The sequence below is a fragment of the Peromyscus maniculatus genome, chromosome 13, assembly GCF_049852395.1.
Source record: "Peromyscus maniculatus bairdii isolate BWxNUB_F1_BW_parent chromosome 13, HU_Pman_BW_mat_3.1, whole genome shotgun sequence".
Lineage (NCBI taxonomy): Eukaryota > Metazoa > Chordata > Mammalia > Rodentia > Cricetidae > Peromyscus > Peromyscus maniculatus.
The window spans coordinates 59167782-59188131 of NC_134864.1; the positions used below are offsets into that span (position 1 = coordinate 59167782).

General features: G+C 39.2%; 1 protein-coding gene across 3 annotated transcripts in view; it reads left to right on the forward strand.

Annotated features, from left to right (window-relative positions):
* Positions 1-20350, forward strand: part of Sf3b1 (splicing factor 3b subunit 1) — a 50766-nt gene that overhangs the window by 14799 nt on the left and 15617 nt on the right. Inside the window, exons 4-12 of one of the 3 annotated variants that reach the window (XM_076550382.1) lie at positions 208-322; positions 2130-2209; positions 4158-4328; positions 11911-12148; positions 14946-15158; positions 15380-15501; positions 18258-18455; positions 18546-18647; positions 20108-20287. In XM_076550382.1, the coding sequence (XP_076406497.1) occupies positions 208-322; positions 2130-2209; positions 4158-4328; positions 11911-12148; positions 14946-15158; positions 15380-15501; positions 18258-18455; positions 18546-18647; positions 20108-20287 (1419 nt within the window). Of the gene's footprint in view, positions 1-207; positions 323-1682; positions 1823-2129; positions 2210-4157; positions 4329-11910; positions 12149-14945; positions 15159-15379; positions 15502-18257; positions 18456-18545; positions 18648-20107; positions 20288-20350 lie in introns of those variants that run through there. The other 2 variants (XM_076550383.1, XM_076550384.1) reach the window with 2 other exon arrangements.

Here is a 20350-nt window from a genome sequence, read left to right on the forward strand (position 1 = left end):
GAAATAACACACAGATAGCTTGAACATAAAAACAGGTTATAATTCAAAAGTTCAGAGTTATTTGAAACTGGAAAATATTTTCTCTGTAGAAAATAGTAAAAATGATAACATTTTTACATAAATGGTTTGTTTACTTGATATGTGTCTGGTGGGGAAGTGTTGGTCGTGTGATAGAGTGGGCATTAAATGAAACAATCCTTTTTCCAGTATGACCCGTTTGCTGAACATCGTCCTCCAAAGATTGCAGACCGGGAAGATGAGTACAAAAAGCATAGGCGGACCATGATAATTTCCCCAGAGCGTCTTGATCCTTTTGCAGATGGTAATTCTTTCCCACTTTTCTATAAGTATTCAGAAATTTATTTTAATTAAGTTGTCTTTAGCCCTTTGATTTTTTTTGGCATGCTTATGAATTTGCTTTTGTTTTTTTAAAGACCCCCTTATAGATTTGTATAGATTTGGTTGAAGTCACAGATGCCATAGTCTTCATCTTTATAATGCAAGTTTTCTTTCCAGGTAGAAGGACAAGAAAATAATGAGCCAATGCCATAGAAACGCAAAGGGTTAAAGGTTTTTCTTTTACTTTTGTTTTGGGTACTCTTGGTATACTTGGAACAAATGTGGTTTTCTGCTCAAAATACTTCAAATTATTGCAAGTTTTCATTCCAAATTCTAGAGTTTTGGATTGTTACTTTTGAGAAATTGTTTCTCACACTAGAGTCCCCTCATATCCTTAAAGCTTAGTAAATGCACCTACTTTGCTCTATGCAAATTTGTAGTAAAAACGAAAGTTACGTACAAAGACTTTGTCTGTAGTAGTTGGAGTCTGTCTTGCTAATTGTAGTGTGCAAGGGGCATAGCGAGCCTGGTGGAAGCTCTCCTCAGTGCGTGAGTGAGTCCCACCCTCAAACTAAGTGCCTGATTTAAAATAGATCGCTGCAGGTTCACAAGGTAGACTCTCAGCCTGCATGAACTAATAGGGATATTCTTTTCTTTACTTGCATAATTGTAATTGATTTAAACATGTATGTCAGAATTCACAGGCCCATACTAACTGTCCTTAATTTCTTTCCTACAGCAGTACTGCTATATGCCAGTCCTGTCTGCATTCTTAAGGGTGCAGTTCAACACATCCTCTCTAGATTATGGTGAAAAAGTATTCCAAAGGAAGTCTTATCAGAGCTAGTGTCAGAAAGAATGACACTACCAATTGGGCATGATCGTCAGCATAGGAGATGTTTTAGAATTTTATTATTTTGTCCTAAATTTTAATGCTATACTACTTGTATAGCTAATTATCACATTTCTAAAGCATAGTGTGCCTTTGTTGATCTTGTTATATAATGTTTGGGCTTCTTTAAGATATTTTGCAGTTTGAAAAGCAAATACTGAAACTTTAATCAAGAGACTAACACATCTCTTTGTACACCACTTTTCTTTTGTGTGCATTGTAATAACTGGTAGAAATAATATATCTTAAGTAATATATTTCCAGTTGTAATTGTACTTTCTAAGAAATAGAATTATATTTTGGGTCAAGAAAGAAATTTTAAAAAACATGAAGCCCTTTTTAGTAATGTGACATGAGAGTAAGATTGTAGGTATATTAGATTTTCTAAGTTACAACTGTTTAGATCTAGATCACTGTATGAAGAACTTATGTAGTCAGTTAATGTAGTCAGGATTTTAACAGCTTGCAACAGGTAATGTTTTGAATATAAATATCTTTCCAAAGTGTTACTAATGGTAAAGAGATAATTTTCTAGGCTTCTATTCTGCTGCTTGAAGTCAGAACTGCTGATGGAGACAAAGGCACGAAAGTGTACGTATTCCGGATTAGCAACCCAGGAACCCATCACTTCTGAAGACTCTAAACTGTGCTGTCATTTTGCTTTATCTATGCATTAAAATAATTGTTTTAAACTGCTGTAGATATGTTTGTGTTCAAACAGGTTAAATTGATCAGCAAACTCAATAAAAAGTAAGATGTATAATTATCAAAGTTTTCCACCAAAAAATAAATTAAATGATTATGGAATAACATAATATTAGAGCAGGGCAGAGAAATCAGTTGAACCTAATATCCTTTATTTATTGTACTCTTGTCCTGTTGCTGTTCTTTTCTGCAGGAGGGAAGACCCCTGACCCTAAAATGAATGCCAGAACTTACATGGATGTTATGCGGGAACAACATCTGACTAAGGAAGAGGTAGGAACTCACTTCTCAGCGTAATGGCTGTGAAGTAATTGAAGAGAGTTTGAGAGAAGTTTACAGTAGAGTTTTTGTTGTTCACAGCAATTTTTCTTTCCCTTGAGACAGGGTTTTTCTGTGTAGCCCTGACTGTTCTGGAACTCACTCTAGACTAGGGTGGTCTTGAACTCATAAAGATCCACCTGCCTTGGCCTCCTGAAAGCTGGAGTGCTGGGATTAAAGGTGTATGCCACTGTTGCCCAGAAATTGTTTTTTAAAGATGGTCTTATGTAGCCCTGGCTGGCCTAAAACTCAGTTCTGCCTCTCACGTGCTAGAATTAAAGGTGGGAACAAGCATGATTGGACTGTAGTATTTCATTTGTAAAAATTACAAATTAAGTTAAAAAATTATCCCAGAATTAGATCACCTTTGAAACTTGATATTTTGATTTGTGGAGCTCTTTGGTCTCCTGTGTGTATGTATGCTTGGGGAGGTGTGTAGGGAGTTTAGTATACCTCAGGGGCTAGGGGTCACATTAGTTCTTAAAGAATCCCTACTGCTCATTTGGTTTGGATGTAGATGAAGAATTCTGAGTGATCTTCTGGCTTACTAACTCTGTGTTAGTTAGCACAGAAGCAGTGCTGGGAAGCTAAACCTCAGCTGTTTTTTGTCATTTTTGTTTCATCACATATTTATTTGTGTGTATATGCTTATGCCATGGTTTATGCCATGGTGTGCATGGAGGTAAGAAGACAGCTGGCAGGAGGCAGTTCTCTTCTACCCAGTGCGTCCAGGGACTAAATGCAGGTGTCAGGCTTGGTGACAATTGCTTCTACCAGCTGAGCCATCTTGCTGTCCCCAGTCTTGTTCTTTTTGATTGTTCTTTGAAGTGTAGGGTCTTCCTCTAGCCCAGGCTAACCTAGAACTCACTCTGTAGCTCCATAGTCACAGGCTGATCTCTAACTCAACGGAATCTTCCTACCTCTGCCTCTTGAGGATTAAAGTGCACACCACCATAACTGGCTGGGGTTGTTTTAATAGCTACTGTATCTTTATTAATAACATAATTAAATGAAGTTTGTTAGGTGAATTAAAAGAGAAGTGGGACCTCATTTTAGAATGAAAGAATAAAGTAAATGCATTTGTTATGACATTAAGTTGCTTTTTGTTTTAAAGTTTTTTTTAAGATTTATTTATTATATATACAGTATTCTGTCTGCATGCATGCCTACATGCCAGAAGAGGGCACCGGATATTGTTATAAATGGTTGAACCATCATATCTGCTGGGAATTGAACTCAGGACCTCTGAAAGAATAGAATGCTCTTAACCTCTGTGCCATCTCTCTAGCCCAACACTAAGTTTTATTTTTGCCTTTTTTTGTTCTTTTTTGTTTTTGAGACCAGAGTCTTGCTATGTATCCTGGCTGGTGTGGAACTCTCATTGGTTTAAATTCAAAGAAACATTTCTGCCTTAGACAATGGATCACAGGCGTGTGCCACTACCCCTGGCTTATTTTTGTGTCAATGAGTTTTAAAAACTTTTAGTTTCATATTTTTCAGTTCTCTGCTGTTAGAGTGGAGATCTTATTTACTGACTAGAGATTTTACTTTACAGTAAGATCTGTTTCACTAGCTTTAAAGTGTAGGCTGTTAAAATTCTGGAGTTGCTTATATACTGTTTAGGAAGAAAGACAGTGCTGTAGAACTGCAAATACATAATAGCAAAGATAAGGAGCAGTACCAGAACTAGGAACAGAAAATAAAATGAGTGGAATACCAAATAACTTATTAAATAGAAATGAGTATACTAGTGGCATAAAGACTTAGCTGACAGAATTCTTCCCCTCCCAATTACTGATGCAGGAATTGAACAGAATCTCAGGCATGCCTGGTACCTGTGAGTTTTTTCTTCTAATGAAACAATGTGAAAGATAAGTATTCTGCTCTTTCCAATGTTTTTCAGAGAGAAATTAGGCAACAACTAGCAGAAAAAGCTAAAGCTGGAGAACTAAAAGTCGTCAATGGGGCAGCAGCATCCCAGCCTCCCTCAAAACGAAAGCGGCGCTGGGATCAAACCGCTGACCAGACTCCTGGCGCCACTCCCAAAAAGCTGTCAAGTTGGGATCAGGCAGAGGTAAGTTTTTTCTTTTGATTGCTTTTTAAATTTTTCTCTATGGAGTGGTTTAAGTGACAGAAGTTTATTTTCTCATTTATGGAGGGTCAAAGTCTGGATCTTACTGCTAGCAGGGTGCTGTCTGGTGAGAGCACTTGGTCACTGTTTTCTCGTAACTCTTTTTTGTCAGTCTTGCGAGGATTCGATTTTCTTGTCCCTTTTGATCTCATTTAACCTTGAATATCACCAGTCTCTGACTGCAGTCACATCAGAGGTTACAACCTCAGTACCTGAATGGGGGCAGGGCGTTGTTCATTCCATGTGCTGAGGAATGGACTGTTCTCTTTGAGCTTTAGTGCCATTTCTTCCTTCCTTCCTTCCTTCCTTCCTTCCTTCCTTCCTTCCTTCCTTCCTTCCTTCCTTCCTTCCTTCCTTCCTTCCTTCCTCCCTCCCTCCCTCCCTCCCTCCCTCCCTCCCTCTCGTCTTTCACTCATTCACTCACTCATTCACTCACTCATTCACTCACTCATTCACTCACTCATTCACTCACTCATTCACTCACTCATTCACTCACTCATTCACTCACTCATTCACTCACTCATTCACTCACTCACTCACTCACTCATTCACTCACTCCTCATTCATTCATTCATTCATTCATTCATTCACTCACGAGGTTTTGCCTTATAGCTCTGGCTACCCTGGAACTTGCTGTATAGACCAGGGTAGCATCACACTCTGAGATTGACCCACCAAGTGCTGGTATTAAAGGCATGCACCACTACCACCTGGCAGAGTAATGTTGTTAGCTGCTGAGATATTTCTCCCACCTTCCTTTTTCTTTTCTCTGTTTTTTTAAGATAGGGTTAGATGGGGTCTTGTTGTGTAGCCTTGGCTTGCCTTAAACTTGCTATTTAGACTAGGCTGGCTTTGAACACACAGAGATCTGTCTCCTGTGTCCCTAGTGTTGGGATAAAGGTGTGCAATCTGTCCACTTCTATTCCTTAGACTTGTATATTTGTCTTAGTTGGACAGGTTTGGATACCTGGACAGGGTCTCATGTAGCCTGGCTCACCTTTTTTATTGATTGATTGATTGATTGATTGATTTTTTAAATTACATTCATGGTATTCATTAATTACACTCATGATATTAATTACATTTGTGGTATTCATTGATTACATTCGCAGTATTCATTCAATAATTATATTTATGATATTCATTAATTACATTAATTGTATTGATTTATTACATCGTGATATTATGTCCTGATACTATTATCCATTTGTGGGGTTTTTCCATCACACAAAACAGAGATTCTGTACTTAGGAAATCATCGCTCTATATTCCTTTGTTTTCTATCTTGCTAGCTCACCCTTAAGTCATGTTGTAACTGAGAAAGGATGACTCCGAGCTCTTGATTCTCCCACTTCTACCTCCCAGGTGTTGGGATTATAGGTACAATTCACCATACCTTGCTGATGTTTCAAAATTCCTTTTGAAGAGGAAATGATGAGTTAGTTCCCTGTATCATCTTTCTGCCCCTTTGGCTTGATCCCTTGGTGTTCTTACATCTGCTGGATTCACAACTGTCAGCCTGTTCTCTTTACACTGCTTCGTCCTTTCCAGAAACACACTTTGAGTAGTGCTACTTGGAAGTACAGATAGTTTGTTTTAATGACTCTATTTCTGTCACAGTGCTCTTAATTGTTGTTAGCTCTAGCTTAGCCCACTGTGTATTATTTACACATCATGAAAAACTCATCTTTAACTAATAGTATTTTCCCATTTTCAGGATTGGTCTACATTAAACCCAATACATAGTTTTCAGTTTAGTTTAATGTGGGAGCCCATTTTGAGGTTTCCTAGTGGCTTTACCCAGCTGGTCTGCAAAGAGAGGATGATTGGACCACAGGCCTGGGTACAGGTGTCTGAGATGGTCTGCAGTTGGCTGTGCTGGGGGGTGATCTTTTGCATTTCTATTAATACCCTATGACAGAGGCAGTCAGGGCTCGTTGGAATAGGTTCCAGGCCGTCTTGAGGCTATCCTATATTTTCTGTTTATCTCCACACTCTAAATCCTTCTAGCTAATATTTCCTGCTGCTCCAACTCAAGAGCACTCTGGGGAAATGTGGGGGTGGTAGATACCCCCCCCACACACACACAGTTTAAGACAGATCCTGAGGACTCTCCATTTTCTCATTGAGAGAATGTGATCCTGCTATGCATAATTCATGACTACTTATATTTATTTTTCTATTTTTTTCCCTTTATTTTGTGTGTGTATGTGAACGTGCATGTGTACATGTAGAGGTCAGAGATAAGCCATAGAAGTTGGTTTTCTCCAAGTGAGTCTTAGTGATGGAATTCAAGTTGTAAGGTTTGGTGTCAGATACCTTTACCCACTGAGCCATCTTCTGACCCATCCCTAATTTTAATTCTGTTGGTGTTCAAAGCTAATTTAAAACAAGATTTATTGGCTCAGAGGTTAAGAGCACTGGCTGCTCTTCCAGAGGTCCTGAGCTCAATTCCCAGCAACCACATGGTGGCTCACAACCATCTGTAGTTAGATCTGGTGCCCCCTTCTGGCCTGCAGGCAGAACACTCTATACATAATAAATAAATAAATTGGTAAAGATTTATTATTTATACTTGTCTGTATGTGGGTTTGTGCAAGTGTGAGTACAGTGCCAGTGAAGGCCGGAAGAGGGTGTTGGAGCCTCTGAAGCTGGAGTTACAGGTGTTGTGAGCTGTCTAAGTTCTGGGAACTAAACTTGGATACCCCCACCCTTTGTTTGCTTTGTTTTGTTTTGTTTTTTCAAAATAGGGTTTCTCTGTGTATCCCTGGCTGTCCTGAAACTTTTCTCTCTGCTTCCTGAGTGCTGAGATTAAACTCTTGTGTCACCATGCCTAGCCGAGAGCTATGCATTGCGTTTAATGTAGACCAATCCTGAAAATGGGAAAATACTATTAGTTAAAGATGAGTTTTTCATGATATGTAAATAATACACAGTGGGCTAAGCTAGCGCTAACAGCAATCCACAGTGACAGAAACAGAGTCATTAAAACAAACTAGATCCTAGCTGTACTTCTGAGTTTTTAAAGCCAAGATAAACTTGTTTTACTCAGAATAGCTTAGCTGTGTACTTGTAACTAGACAGAAGAGTTAATTTTTTATTTTTATTTTATTTAATTTTTTATTTTTTGTTTGTTTTTTTGAGACAGGATTTCTCTGTGTAGCTTTGTACCTTTCCTGGAGTTCACTTGGTAGCCCAGGCTGGCCTCGAACTCACAGAGATCCGCCTGGCTCTGCCTCCCGAGTGCTGGGTTTAAAGGCGTGCACCCCCCCCCCCCAGAAGAGTTAATTTTTTAAAAAAGATTTATTACTTTTAGTTACAGGTATGTCTGTGAATGCACACCACACATGTACAGATGCCCATGGAGGTCAGGAGAAGGTGTCAGAGTTGGAGATGCAGGCTGTGAGGAGCCACCAGTGTAGTGGTAGGAACTGAACTCAGGGTCTTGGCTAGAGCAGTTAACCGCTCTTACCTGCTGAGCCGTCTTTGTATAACAACCATCCTGACTCAGACCCATCAGCTTATTTATGGAAAGTAGGAGGCATGGCAGGAGGATTCACATTCCCACCTCTTCTTTGGATAGGAAGAGCAAATTAAGATGGTGAATAATTCATTTTTGTTACTTACCTTATCCAGAATTTTTCCGTCCTGAATAACAGTCTTTAGCCGAATGTGGTGCTGTATCCTTATAATCCCTCCCTAGGGAGGGTGAGGCAGGATTGTGAGTTCCAGGCCGGTTTCTGGGCTGCTTCGTCCCACAAATATAAACGTACCCCTCCCCTCCCCGTGCCACCACCATGACACTGCATATTTGAGCTGTGCTGCACTCTGGGGCCTCACTTGAATCCACCTCTAGTCTCTTCTTCCCACTGATCTTGGCAGCATCGCAGTAGTAAAGGTATTTGCTGCTGAGCCTGCCAGCCTGCATTCCACACATTTATAACTTTAGTCTTCAACTACATTAAAGACCCCAGAAGGATATACTATTACCTGAGAAATGGGAGAAGGATGCAAGCAACTTTCGGGAGTCTTGTGAGAGTAGACAGAGACAGCTGGCGGCCTGGACAGTCATCCAAAGTTCTCTTGTAAAGTTGGGGCATCTGTCTTCAGCCCACAGGCCTAGAGAGTCTCTCAGTCACTTTTCTGTGTCCTGTAGAATGTCTGGCAGTTTCCTCTGTGAAGCAGGAACCTGAAGGACCATTTTGCCAAGCAAAGTTCAGTGGTCACCTTCCCATGGGTCCTGCATGTACAGTCGATCAAGCAGTCCAGGCAAGAACAGTTTATTGCCCAAATGGCTATTTTTGCCAAGAAGATGATAAACTCCATATGGAGTTTCTTTGATGCTCATCTTCCTCTCTGAAGTAAATTGGTGCTGCCAGGAGCAGACAGACATTTCTCATTGTCCAGAAAGTCTAAATTTTTAAAACATTTTAAATGCCATATTCTGTAGGTCTTTGAAGTGTTTGAAGATAACCTATCTGAAATATATCTATGTATCCCTAGAAAACTTAACTAACATGGCTACAAGTATGATTATCTGCTGGGCGGTGGTGGCGCACGCCTTTAATCCCAGCACTCGGGAGGCAGAGGCAGGCGGATCTCTGTGAGTTCGAGGCCAGCCTGGGCTACCAAGTGAGTTCCAGGAAAAAGGCGCAAAGCTACACAGAGAAACCCTGTCTTGAAAAACCAAAAAAAAAAAAAAAAAAAAAAAAGTATGATTATCATAGATGACTAAATATTAATCTATTTCTTAATTTCCATTACAATTTTAAATGAGCTGTATAAACATAATACCTTAAACAAGAGTAGAAATATACACACAGTATAACAAAATTAACTTTAAATTTGTATCAATAAACTAAAATCTATACCAATGTAAAACTTTTCAAACAAGTTGTTGCTGTTTAAAAGTAGATTCAGTAATCTACCCTTTCATCCTATCATATCTATAGCATATCCCCTTTTCTTCTTTAGAAAGAGATCGCATTAATAATCAACCTGATTTAAATAAAAATATTGTTTTTTTTCCTTTGTCCCACACCAGAGGGCTCTTCTGATATGGGACAAAAGAATCTTTCAACCTTATTTTTTAAGCAATATGTTTGGGTTTAGAGAAGGAGTGAGCCAGTTCCATCTCCAAAGCCAGCTTGGTATATTCGGGAATTTGGGCACAGCTTCTCTTACTACTTTCTCCTGGAGGGGGGTGCTGTATCTTATGGGGACACAAAGACAATTTTAGGATTATGGAGTAGTCCGTGAGGGTGTATCATCTGAGCCAGTTGCCTTGAAACTGTTCTGGATGTTGGATCATCTGGGCCATGGTGTCATCGGGAGATCTTTCTGGGAGTCTTGGCTGGTCAAACCTGATGTATCTTACTTAATCTGGAACAAATTCATAGCCTCTGGCTTTCTGTGGACACAAAAGCAGAGCCTCCTTTCCAAAGCAACATATCCTTACATCCAAATTTTGAAGTCAAGGTACCTTTAAAATATAGATACTGGCCTAACTCAACAACTTTTATAATCAAATGTTTTTCTGCAGTTAAAAATCCCAAAGATAGGGGCCTGGAGAGATGGCTCAGTGATTAAGAGCACTGGCTTCTATTCCAGAGGTCCTGAGTTCAATTCCCAGTAACCACATGGTAGCTCACAACCATCTGTAATGAAATCTGACATGAAGGCAGAACACTGTATTCATAATAAATAAATAAGTCTTAAAAAAAAATCCCAAAGACAACACAATCGAGATTTTCTGTGTGATATCCATCTTTACGTGGCTTATTTTTTATACTACCTCTACTGTCTCTTTAATGACTTTATTTTTAAACACTATTTCTTTATATAACTGTATATATTACTTTTTCTCTCTCTTCCAAGCCTACGTACATTTTTACACACATGGTAAAACATTTAAAGTCTTGTTCCATCTGAATCTGTCTTATTGTGAATCTGTTGTTTTAAACTGCAGCATTACTAGGGCTAAAATAGCAGCTTTGGCTGATGGCTCTGCCCACTTCAACTTCCCATCATGGCGGTGGTACGTTTACCACCATCTCTGGGAACCTTCAACTCTTAGAAACAGTGGTTCTATGCTTCTATCAAAGCAGCGTGTGGGTTGCCTGAAACCATGTAAACCAGCTTGGCTCTGCACTCTGCAGAGATTTACTTTCTTCTGGCTTATAACATGTTTTAAAAAGTATGTTCCTTCTCCAGAGGTTCTGTGTCTCAGAGATCCAGCTTGGAAAGCATGAGTTTAAATCAGAACTGAAAGTCTTGTATTGGAGATGTAGATAGACAAATGTCCATGGATTTTCTAAAGCCATAGAGTTCTTAGTTGTCTATTTTAAGATATTTTGTATGATTTAGAGATGATTTTAATTGCCTTGTTTTCGGTTTTGAATGAGTTATTAAGTGTACAGCACATAAGAGTAAAAGAAAGCTGCACAGCCTCCCTTCTAAATGGATATTCCTGCTGGATACTTAAGGTCTGGGTAATTTGGGGTGTGTGTGTGTGTGTGTGTGTGTGTGTGTGTGTGTGTGTGTTTACAAATTTGTTTATAATAAAAGTTTTTTTAAAGGAATAAGAGAACAATAACTAATAGATAAGATAGGTACAGCAGATAAATAAAACTTTATTGAATGAGGGTTTTATAATATCCAGAAGAGACAGCTGGAGTAGCCTGAATAAGAAAAAAAAACAAAAGTAACATCATCAGCAAAGGCATTCATCCCAACATCCAGCAGAAATCAGCTGGGGAAACGGAGGCAGTTAGCTTAGTTCCTTAGGCGGCTTTCCCTCCATGAATGCCTTTTCTTCCCTGCTGTAGCGCAGACGTGTTTATCATGTGGTAACAGTAGGTGACATTTGCTGGAAATAGTTTACCTTTTAGCTGTTCTCAAGGATGGTGTTTTTACTCTTGGGCTCTTTTGCTCTTTTTCCTCTTCCTGTTGTAGTAAGAGGGAGTCAGCTCCACCCAGGAAGTGTGTCTTAGAAAACAGTTTGAGACAAACATGCTCGGGTCTGAAATGGGGGTTGGGCAACTCCTCCTTCAGCATCAGCTTTTAACAAACTTAGGCAGCACTTGGCAAATTACCAGTACAATATATATTTACAAAAGTTTACAACCCAGAATGTGTGTGTGTGCTTTTTTAACGATTTGCTTGTTTGTTTATTTTTATATGCATTGGTGTTTTATCTGCATGTATGTCTGTGTCAGGGTGTCAGAAGCCCTAGAACTGGAGCTATAGACAGTTGTGAGCTACCATGTGGGTGCTGGGAATTGAACCCAGGTCTTTTGGAAGAGCAGCCGGTGCTGAGCCATCTTGCAGTCCTGTGGTTTGATCTAGGGCTTTTTTTCATTGTTCCAAATGAAAGCTGTGCATTGGTTCTGTTATAAGCATTGTAAGACAGTAAGCAGAATGATAGTCTATTTTAACTTTGAGTATAGGAGACAACTTACAGATACATGTATTTGGTTTTTTTGTTTAACACATTTGTAAAACACAATTCTTCTGCTTTGTTAAGACCCCTGGGCACACCCCTTCTTTAAGATGGGATGAGACACCAGGTCGTGCAAAAGGAAGTGAAACGCCTGGAGCAACCCCGGGTTCAAAAATATGGGATCCTACACCTAGTCATACACCTGCGGGAGCCGCTACTCCTGGACGAGGCGATACGCCAGGCCATGCAACCCCAGGCCATGGCGGTGCAACTTCCAGCGCTCGTAAAAACAGATGGGACGAGACCCCCAAGACAGAAAGAGGTAGGTACTTTTAGAGGAGTGGGGACAGACGAGTGTTTGGATGAAGAGTTGACTTGAGTGTTGTGTTTCAGGCTGAGGTCTGTACTTCCTATGTAACTGGCCAGCTCCTGGGGAGGTGGAGCAGGTTGACTCTGGAAAAGTCTGAACCCACTGAGTGTGTAAACTGTCCTTTCCCTGACTGTGGGTCTCAGCACTCAAGCTTAAATCCATATTCAAATCTTTTCTTAATAAACTTCCACCTTGGGAGTGACATGCTCAGTGGTCAAGGCGCTTACCACCAGCCATGCCTGGGACAGGGCTTTGGTCCCTGACCCACGTGGTAGAAGAGCCCCAGCTCCACGGGTACATCACGGCGGGTACTCTCCAGCACACACAGTGAATAAGTCAGTGGAACACACTTCAACTTGGATTAAATGAAAATTAAAAAAAAGAACATAGCAAATTGAGTGCCCAGTAATTCTTTCCCCCTTTTGAAGAGGCTGAAGATTAATGGGAAGAACCATAGAAGATAAATTTTGTATTTTTTTTTTTTCTCTTTTTTTTTTTTCTCTTTTTTTTTTTTTTTTTAACCATTGAGCTCATTTAATGTTGTCTGTATGCAAATGTGTGAGGCCATATCCTCAGCACAAATATCCTCTCAGGAACCACATCTCCAAAGAAAACTGGCTGTGTCTCTCACAGGAGCCATCAGTTGTCAATCGAATTCTACCATACCTACTGATAGGACCTTCTGACTTCTCACCTCTGCTTGTTGACATTCTTTTTTTTTTTTTTCCCATCACAGGCAATTTATTTTGTTCTATTCATTCACAGTTAACACAGAAAATACTTGGAAACATTTCCATATAATGTTTGACACAGAAATCATCAAATAGAAGTATACAATGTTGACAGGAGGCAGTACATTTATAATTTATAACCCCAAATGTATTTATAAATTAGAAATGGAAAGATCTACAAATGAAATTATGAAGGTTCACCAAAGTCATTTAATCTGTTAGTTTCTCATTCATTTTTATGTCTTAATAATATTCTATTGTATGAATAAGCCACATTTTATTTCTCTCCAGTATTTGATAGCTATTTGAGTTGTTTTAACTTTTTTACTATTAGCAACACACTGCTGTAAACCTTCATGTACATGTTTCATAGGTGCACATTTTCAGTAGTTTGAGGTTATATTCCTAAGGGTAGAATTGTTGAGTAACAGAGTAACAATGTTTTGCATTTTGACCAACCACCAGACTGTTTTGCCAAAGTGGCACACCATTTTACAATCTCACCAAATCCTTGTTTTTAAGGCTCTGATTTTTATACAAAAGCATTCAATCATTCTGTCAGACCAAACCAGGAAAAGTAAGCTATAGTTCAGAGCTGTTCTATTCCATTTACTATGCAAAGCCAATCTTGGCGTTTGCAACTCTCAGCCCTTTTGAGTATTCTTGCAGTGTTCACCTTTTCCTCCACCACTTTTTTTTTCTGGTTTATTTCTATCTATTACAAACGTATAAGAAATCCTCCATCAACGCTGCTGATAGCAGCAGAACCTTGAGAAATATACCTTTGGTTTGCCTCAGAAAAGGAACACATATTGTACTGTAAAGTTTATAAAATTGGTGCAAAACATTGTAATAATGTTACAATACCAGTTTTAAGAGTTCAGTGACTAATGAGGAGCCGATGGGATACATGCAGAACTGTGAAAGCGATCTCACTTAGCCAGCTGTACACGTAGACTGTAAATCTACATTCAGATCATTTCTGAACTAAGACTATCATCTCAGTTTATCTGTTGAGATCAACCAGGAAACCCTAGAATATACCTTGATTTTTGCAAAAAAAAACAAAATAGGGGGAGGGGTTTCTTCAGCATTTCAGTCCACCAGTAACAGTATCCTAACAGGCAAAGTGTTCTCTCACTGTCAACATAGAATGAACTGCTGCTGGAGGTCAACTTGGGCTTTAATTTGCATTAGCACTTACATGCATAGTAGTCCAAGTTATTGACCTCATGACTTTAAAAAGTAACTCTAAAAAAGTAAAATGGCCCTTCTTGGAAGACTAAAGAAAGACATCCAGCCACAGTTGTAAAAAGTCTCATCAAAACAATATACCCTTTTTATGAATATACCCTTTTATGAATTCTTTCCCCCTTTTGAAGAGGCTGAAGATTAATGGGAAGAACCATAGAAGATAAATTTTGTATTTTAAAAAAAATAAAAGGATGATAATTTTGTGTTTTTTTTTTTTTTTTTTAACTTTAAAAAATGTGTTGGATATCATCTCACTAGTCTTTACCTGGTGATTCTCTTGCCTCAGCCTCCTGTGTGTATGTTTAAATATACCAGTTTTAAGTATACAATTTAGTGGCTTTGAACATACAGTGTTGCACAGTTATGACTATAAGTCATTTCTATATCTTTTTTTCAGTGACCCAAACAGAAACTTCATCCTTTAAACAATGCTTTCTTCTGGCTCCTGCTAGCCTATATTTTATGTTCTGTCTCAGAAATTTGCCTAAATCTAGTGTTGGATGTCTAGTGAGAGTAGCTGGAACATGACTCAAGATAAACAGTTGATGGTTCCACAGATTGATCATATGGATGAAAACACAAGTTTTTGTTTCTCATTAGTTGCTGTGTGTGTACCTTTGTAGTCAGTAGAAAGGAAACCCAAAAATACTGAACAAAACTTTTAAGTATATCTTGTTTTTGGAATATCTTCCTTTTGCATGTGGGGGAAGCAGTGTTTGAAAAGTGGTTAATAGTGTGATCTTACTGACTCTTTGTTTTTGTAGATACTCCTGGGCATGGAAGTGGATGGGCTGAGACTCCTCGAACAGATCGAGGAGGAGACTCTATCGGGGAAACACCAACTCCTGGAGCAAGTAAAAGAAAGTCTCGTTGGGATGAAACACCGGCTAGTCAGATGGGGGGAAGCACTCCTGTTCTGACTCCAGGAAAAACCCCAATCGGCACACCAGCCATGAACATGGCTACCCCCACTCCAGGTAGAAATGCTCATTGGAAATCATTCATTCATTCTTTCTCTTGTAACGGTTATAATTTTTTTGCTGTTTTTTTCTGGGTGCTATTAGTGCTAGCTTTTCTGTTAATAATAAGAATATAAAAGTGTCTTGATTTGCATTTCTAATATAAAAACAAACAGTAAGGACCTATTTAATGATAAAGTCTTGCACTGTGGATTATTAAAACTTGGCTTTTTTGGTAGGTCACATAATGAGCATGACTCCTGAACAGCTTCAGGCTTGGCGATGGGAGAGAGAAATTGATGAGCGAAACCGCCCACTTTCTGATGAAGAATTAGATGCTATGTTCCCAGAAGGATATAAGGTACTATTGATGAATATATGGTGAATGTGTTGGTATTTAGGATATGAGTTTTAAGCATTTGGTTGGAAAAAAAAATCACCTGGCAAATTTGCATAGGCCTCACCCAGATTTATTAGTCAGTTCCTTCTTTTTTTTTTCCTTTTATATAGGTACTACTAAGTGCATTTCAGTTGGAAAAGTAATAGAGATGAAATGAGTAACATGGAGCTTTATTATTTTGCCAGTTGTGATGGTGCCTGTCTTTAATCCTGGTGATTGATGGGAGCCAGAGGCAGATTTCTGAGTTTGAGGCCAGTCTGGTCCAGATAACAAGTTCCAGGCCAAAGAGACCCTGTCTCAAACTGTCCCCCTGAAAAACATATTTCCTTTTGGGGACTGGAGAAATGGCTCAGCTGTTAAGAGCATGTGCTGCTCTTGGAGGAGGGTGGGGTTCAGTTCCCAGCACCCACATCAGAGAGCTCCCTGGCACCTGTGGGTCTTCTCAGGCTCTGTACTCAAGTGTACAAGCTTAAATCCAGGCACACAAAAACATTTAAAAAAATACAATTTTAAGGGCTGGAGAGATGGCTCAGTGGTTAAGAACACTGGCTGCTCTTCCAGAGGACCCCTGTTCAATTCCCAGCAACCACATGGCAGCTCACAACTGTATCTCCAGCTCCAGGAGTTCTGACACCTTAACACAGATACACACAACACGCAAAACATCATTGCACATAAAGTGAAAGTTAATTTAAAAATGTTATTTTATTTTTAATTATGTGTATGAGTATGTGCATGTGAGTTCAGGTGTCTGCAGAAGCCATTTTAATTCCTCCACTGGAATTATAGGCGGTTGTGAGTTGCCCAACGTGGGTTCTGAACTCTGGTCCTCACGATTTGAGGTGCAAGTGTTGTAAGTTACTGGGGAGCCATTTCTCTAATGCCCGCTAGTAAAGAACTATTCTTATATTTTGAGATAGTGTCTCACTGTGTAATCATGGCTAGTCTGGAGAACTTCAGATAGAGACCACGCTAATCTTAACCTCACAGATTTGTTTAAAGGGTACGCCACCACTCCTGGCTTTTCTTAGTTTTTAAGTAAGGAATCTTTTTTTTTTTGAGACAGGGTTTCTCTGTGTAGCCCTGGCTGTCCTGGAACTCGCTCTGTAGTCCAGGCTGGCCTCGAACTCACAGAGATCCACCTGGCTCTGCCTCCCAAGTGCTGGGTAAAAGGCGTGCGCCACCACCGCCTGGCTAACCTTAATCTTATAGAGGCCGTTAGAGCCTTTTTGCTGTTGACTGTTGTCAGTAGTGTGCAGGTGTATGCGCTTCTCCATCCCGTTAGGTTTGGGTTAGTTATTGCTGCCGATGAACGTGCCATATTCCTCAGTCTAGAGCATTTGCCCAGGAGGACAAGAATTAATCAATAAAACATTAAAAACCAAAGTCACCTTGTAGCCTCCATGTAATGCTTTGCCTGTGGACAATCTAATGTTGATTGTTTAAATATCTTTCTCAGTTATAGTCCTTAGTTTCCTTAATACCAATAGGAAGGATACTTGTTCTTTTGTGAGTGTAATAAGTACAATCTTAAAGTACACCTTCAGTGTACAGTGACACCAGTGGATTTGACATACTAAAGAATCAAGGAATAAATTCTACTTTATTCAAAATGCTTAGTCAGAGGTCCATGCTGCACATGCATTAACAAGCAGCAGAAAAATAATTTAATGAAGTACAGGTGGCATCAGATATGTTTATCAAATCTTCAATCTCCTTGACATTTTTCAGACATGATATTTGACTATTTGGAGAGGACCTGTGTTAGGCTTATTGTCCTACCGAGGAAAGTGTTATTAGCAACAAAAGTCTCACTGCTTTAAACCGAATCCTATTGTTTTAACTCATATTTTTAGGTATTCAATGGGTTTTATAATAGGTTTGATTTGGCATTTCTTTCAGAGGGTCTTGGCAAATACTTTAGTTTTACTTTTCTGTATTTAAGTCAGTTTTGTAGAGTTCAGTCTTAAAATACATTTTTATAGTATTTAGGGGTTTATGTGAATTTTCAATTTATTTCTAAAATATACATGATTTTTGTAATCTATTATATAAACCATGTAAGTTTGTTTCCACTTAAATGAATGATTATAAATATTTGCTCTAACAGTGGTACCTTTTGGGAAATCACTGATTTGTAGTTTTTTTTTCCTTTTTTTTTTAATTTTATTTATTTTATTTTACAATACCATTCAGTTCTACATATCAGCCACAGGTTCCTCTATTCTCCCCCCTCCCACCCCCTCCCCTTACCCCCAGCCCACCCCCCCATTCCCACCTCCTCCAGGGCAAATCCTCCCCCGAGGACTACGATCAACCTGGTAGACTCAGTCCAGGCAGGTCTAGTCCCTTCCTCCCAGACTGAGCCAAGTGTGTAGTTTTTATAATTTCAAGTTTCATTAATTTCACATGTTGGCTTTACAGCATGTTGATATTTCAAACATGTTATTGTTTGAATGTGGCCAGAATTTTTAGAGTGCTTCATCTGTTTCTTTCTCATTTAATTTCTAATTTGTTAATTAAAATTTAACGAATTAGAAATTATTTTTCATAAATATCTTAACTTTTAATTTTGAACAGTGGGTTATGTTTTCTCCAGGTAAATAAGCTTGCTAGCTAATAAATTGTAACCTCTCTGTACGTGTAAATGCTGCTGTGCTGTCCTTCAGTGTGTGAAGTCAAGGCCGTCCTGCTAACGTGCATTGCGACTCTCTTAGGTCCTTCCCCCGCCAGCTGGTTATGTTCCTATTCGCACTCCAGCCCGGAAGCTGACAGCAACCCCCACACCTTTGGGCGGTATGACTGGTTTCCACATGCAGACTGAAGACAGGACGATGAAAAGTGTCAATGACCAGCCGTCTGGGAACCTGCCGTTTTTGAAGCCTGATGACATTCAGTACTTTGATAAACTATTGGTAAGTGATGCTAGCAGAAGTGAATGAAGTATTGCTCTTGTTTGGGAGTTACAAATCACTGTCTTGATCTGCCTTTCAATTTCATTGTAGGTTGATGTTGATGAATCAACACTTAGTCCAGAAGAGCAAAAAGAGAGAAAAATAATGAAGTTGCTTTTAAAAATTAAGAATGGTACACCTCCAATGAGAAAGGTAAGTTCTGTTTTTATTTTATTTATTTATTTATTTTTTTGGCTTTTAGTCCTGATTGCCGTGGAACTCACTATGTAGACCAGGCTGGCTTGGAACCTCCAGAAATCCACCTGCCTCTGGCTCTCAAATGTTTCAGTTAGTTAAAGGTGTATTCCACCTTTAATGAACAATAAATAATAAAGTATGTGCCACATCTGGCTCCTCGGTCTAGTTTGTTAAATTATTATATCATTATTTTTGTTTGTTTTGAGACAGGTTCTCAAACTGTACCTCAAGCTGGCCTGAAACTCAGCCTAGGTTGGGTTTAGTCTGATAGCAATCCTTTTTGCCTAGCCACCTGAGTGATGGAATTAACAGAATAAGACATGGCACTCTGTTCGGGTTCCTTTTTTGGCTTTTTATATGATCTCTGATAAGTTGCTTAGCTTGGCCTTAAGCTTGTTCAGGCAAGCCTTGAGCTTTGGATCCTCTTCTGGAGCAGCTGCTTGGTATTAAAGACTTATGTTCCAGGCTCAGTGAATTTAATTCTTCTAATCAAAGGATTTTTGTTCTGATAAGGATATGAGAAAATTAAATTCCGTTTGTCCTTGACAGCTTTAGAGTGTTTAGAACTAGAAGTGATTAGTGAAAATTACGTGAGTTGTTCTGTTAACACCGAATGTAGGGGCTGGAGAGATGGCTCAGAGGTTAAGAGCACTGACTGCTCTTCCAGAGGTCCTGAGTTCAATTCCCAGCAACCACATGGTGGCTCACAACCATCTGTAATGAGATCTGGTGCCCTCTTCTGTATACATAATAAATAAATAAATCTTTAAAAAAAAAAAAAAAACCACTGAATGTGGCTTGATTCTGGAAGGCTCTTATGGCTCAACTAAGGCATATGGTATATACTTGTATGGTTCTATGGCACAACTAACTTATCCTTTAAACATTTATTTATGGGCACACATACAATCAGTTGTTTCCTTCTATTTTGTGGGTTCTTAGAATTGAACTCAAATGATTATCAGGCTTGGTGGCTAGTACCCATTACCCTCTGAGGAATGTTACAAGCCCTATAAATTAATTACCCTTTTTTCTTTTATGCCCATTTATTCATTTCTTTAGTATATACAGAGTGCGTGGGTGTGTGTACAGGCATGTGGGTAGGTGATACTCCAGAGTAGACAGAAGTCAGAGGACAGCTGTGGAAGTTGGTCTCTCCTTCCACTGTCCGGATCCCAGGGCTTGTGGTGGGGTCAGTGGGCTTGGTGATAAGCCCCTTTCCCTCTTAGCCACCTCACCTGCCACTAAATGACCCTGTTTGAATGAGCTGATACCAGTAAACTTGGGTCATGTGAGTTCTTAGATGTAAATTGTCTTACCTAAGTATACATCAAAATATGATTCCTGATGAAATTTACCCCTTCTGAATGCTTGCTCATAAATGAAAATAATCTTTTCTTTTTGCTTTTCCCCAGGCTGCTTTACGTCAGATTACTGATAAAGCTCGAGAATTTGGGGCTGGACCTTTGTTTAACCAGATTCTTCCTCTGTTGATGTCTCCTACACTTGAGGATCAAGAGCGTCATTTACTTGTGAAAGTTATTGATAGGATACTGTATAAACTGGATGACTTAGTACGGCCATATGTGCACAAGGTTGGTTGGTTCTCTAAGTAGTATTTAATGGTCTAATTTTTATTGCTTGAATTCTGTTTTCCA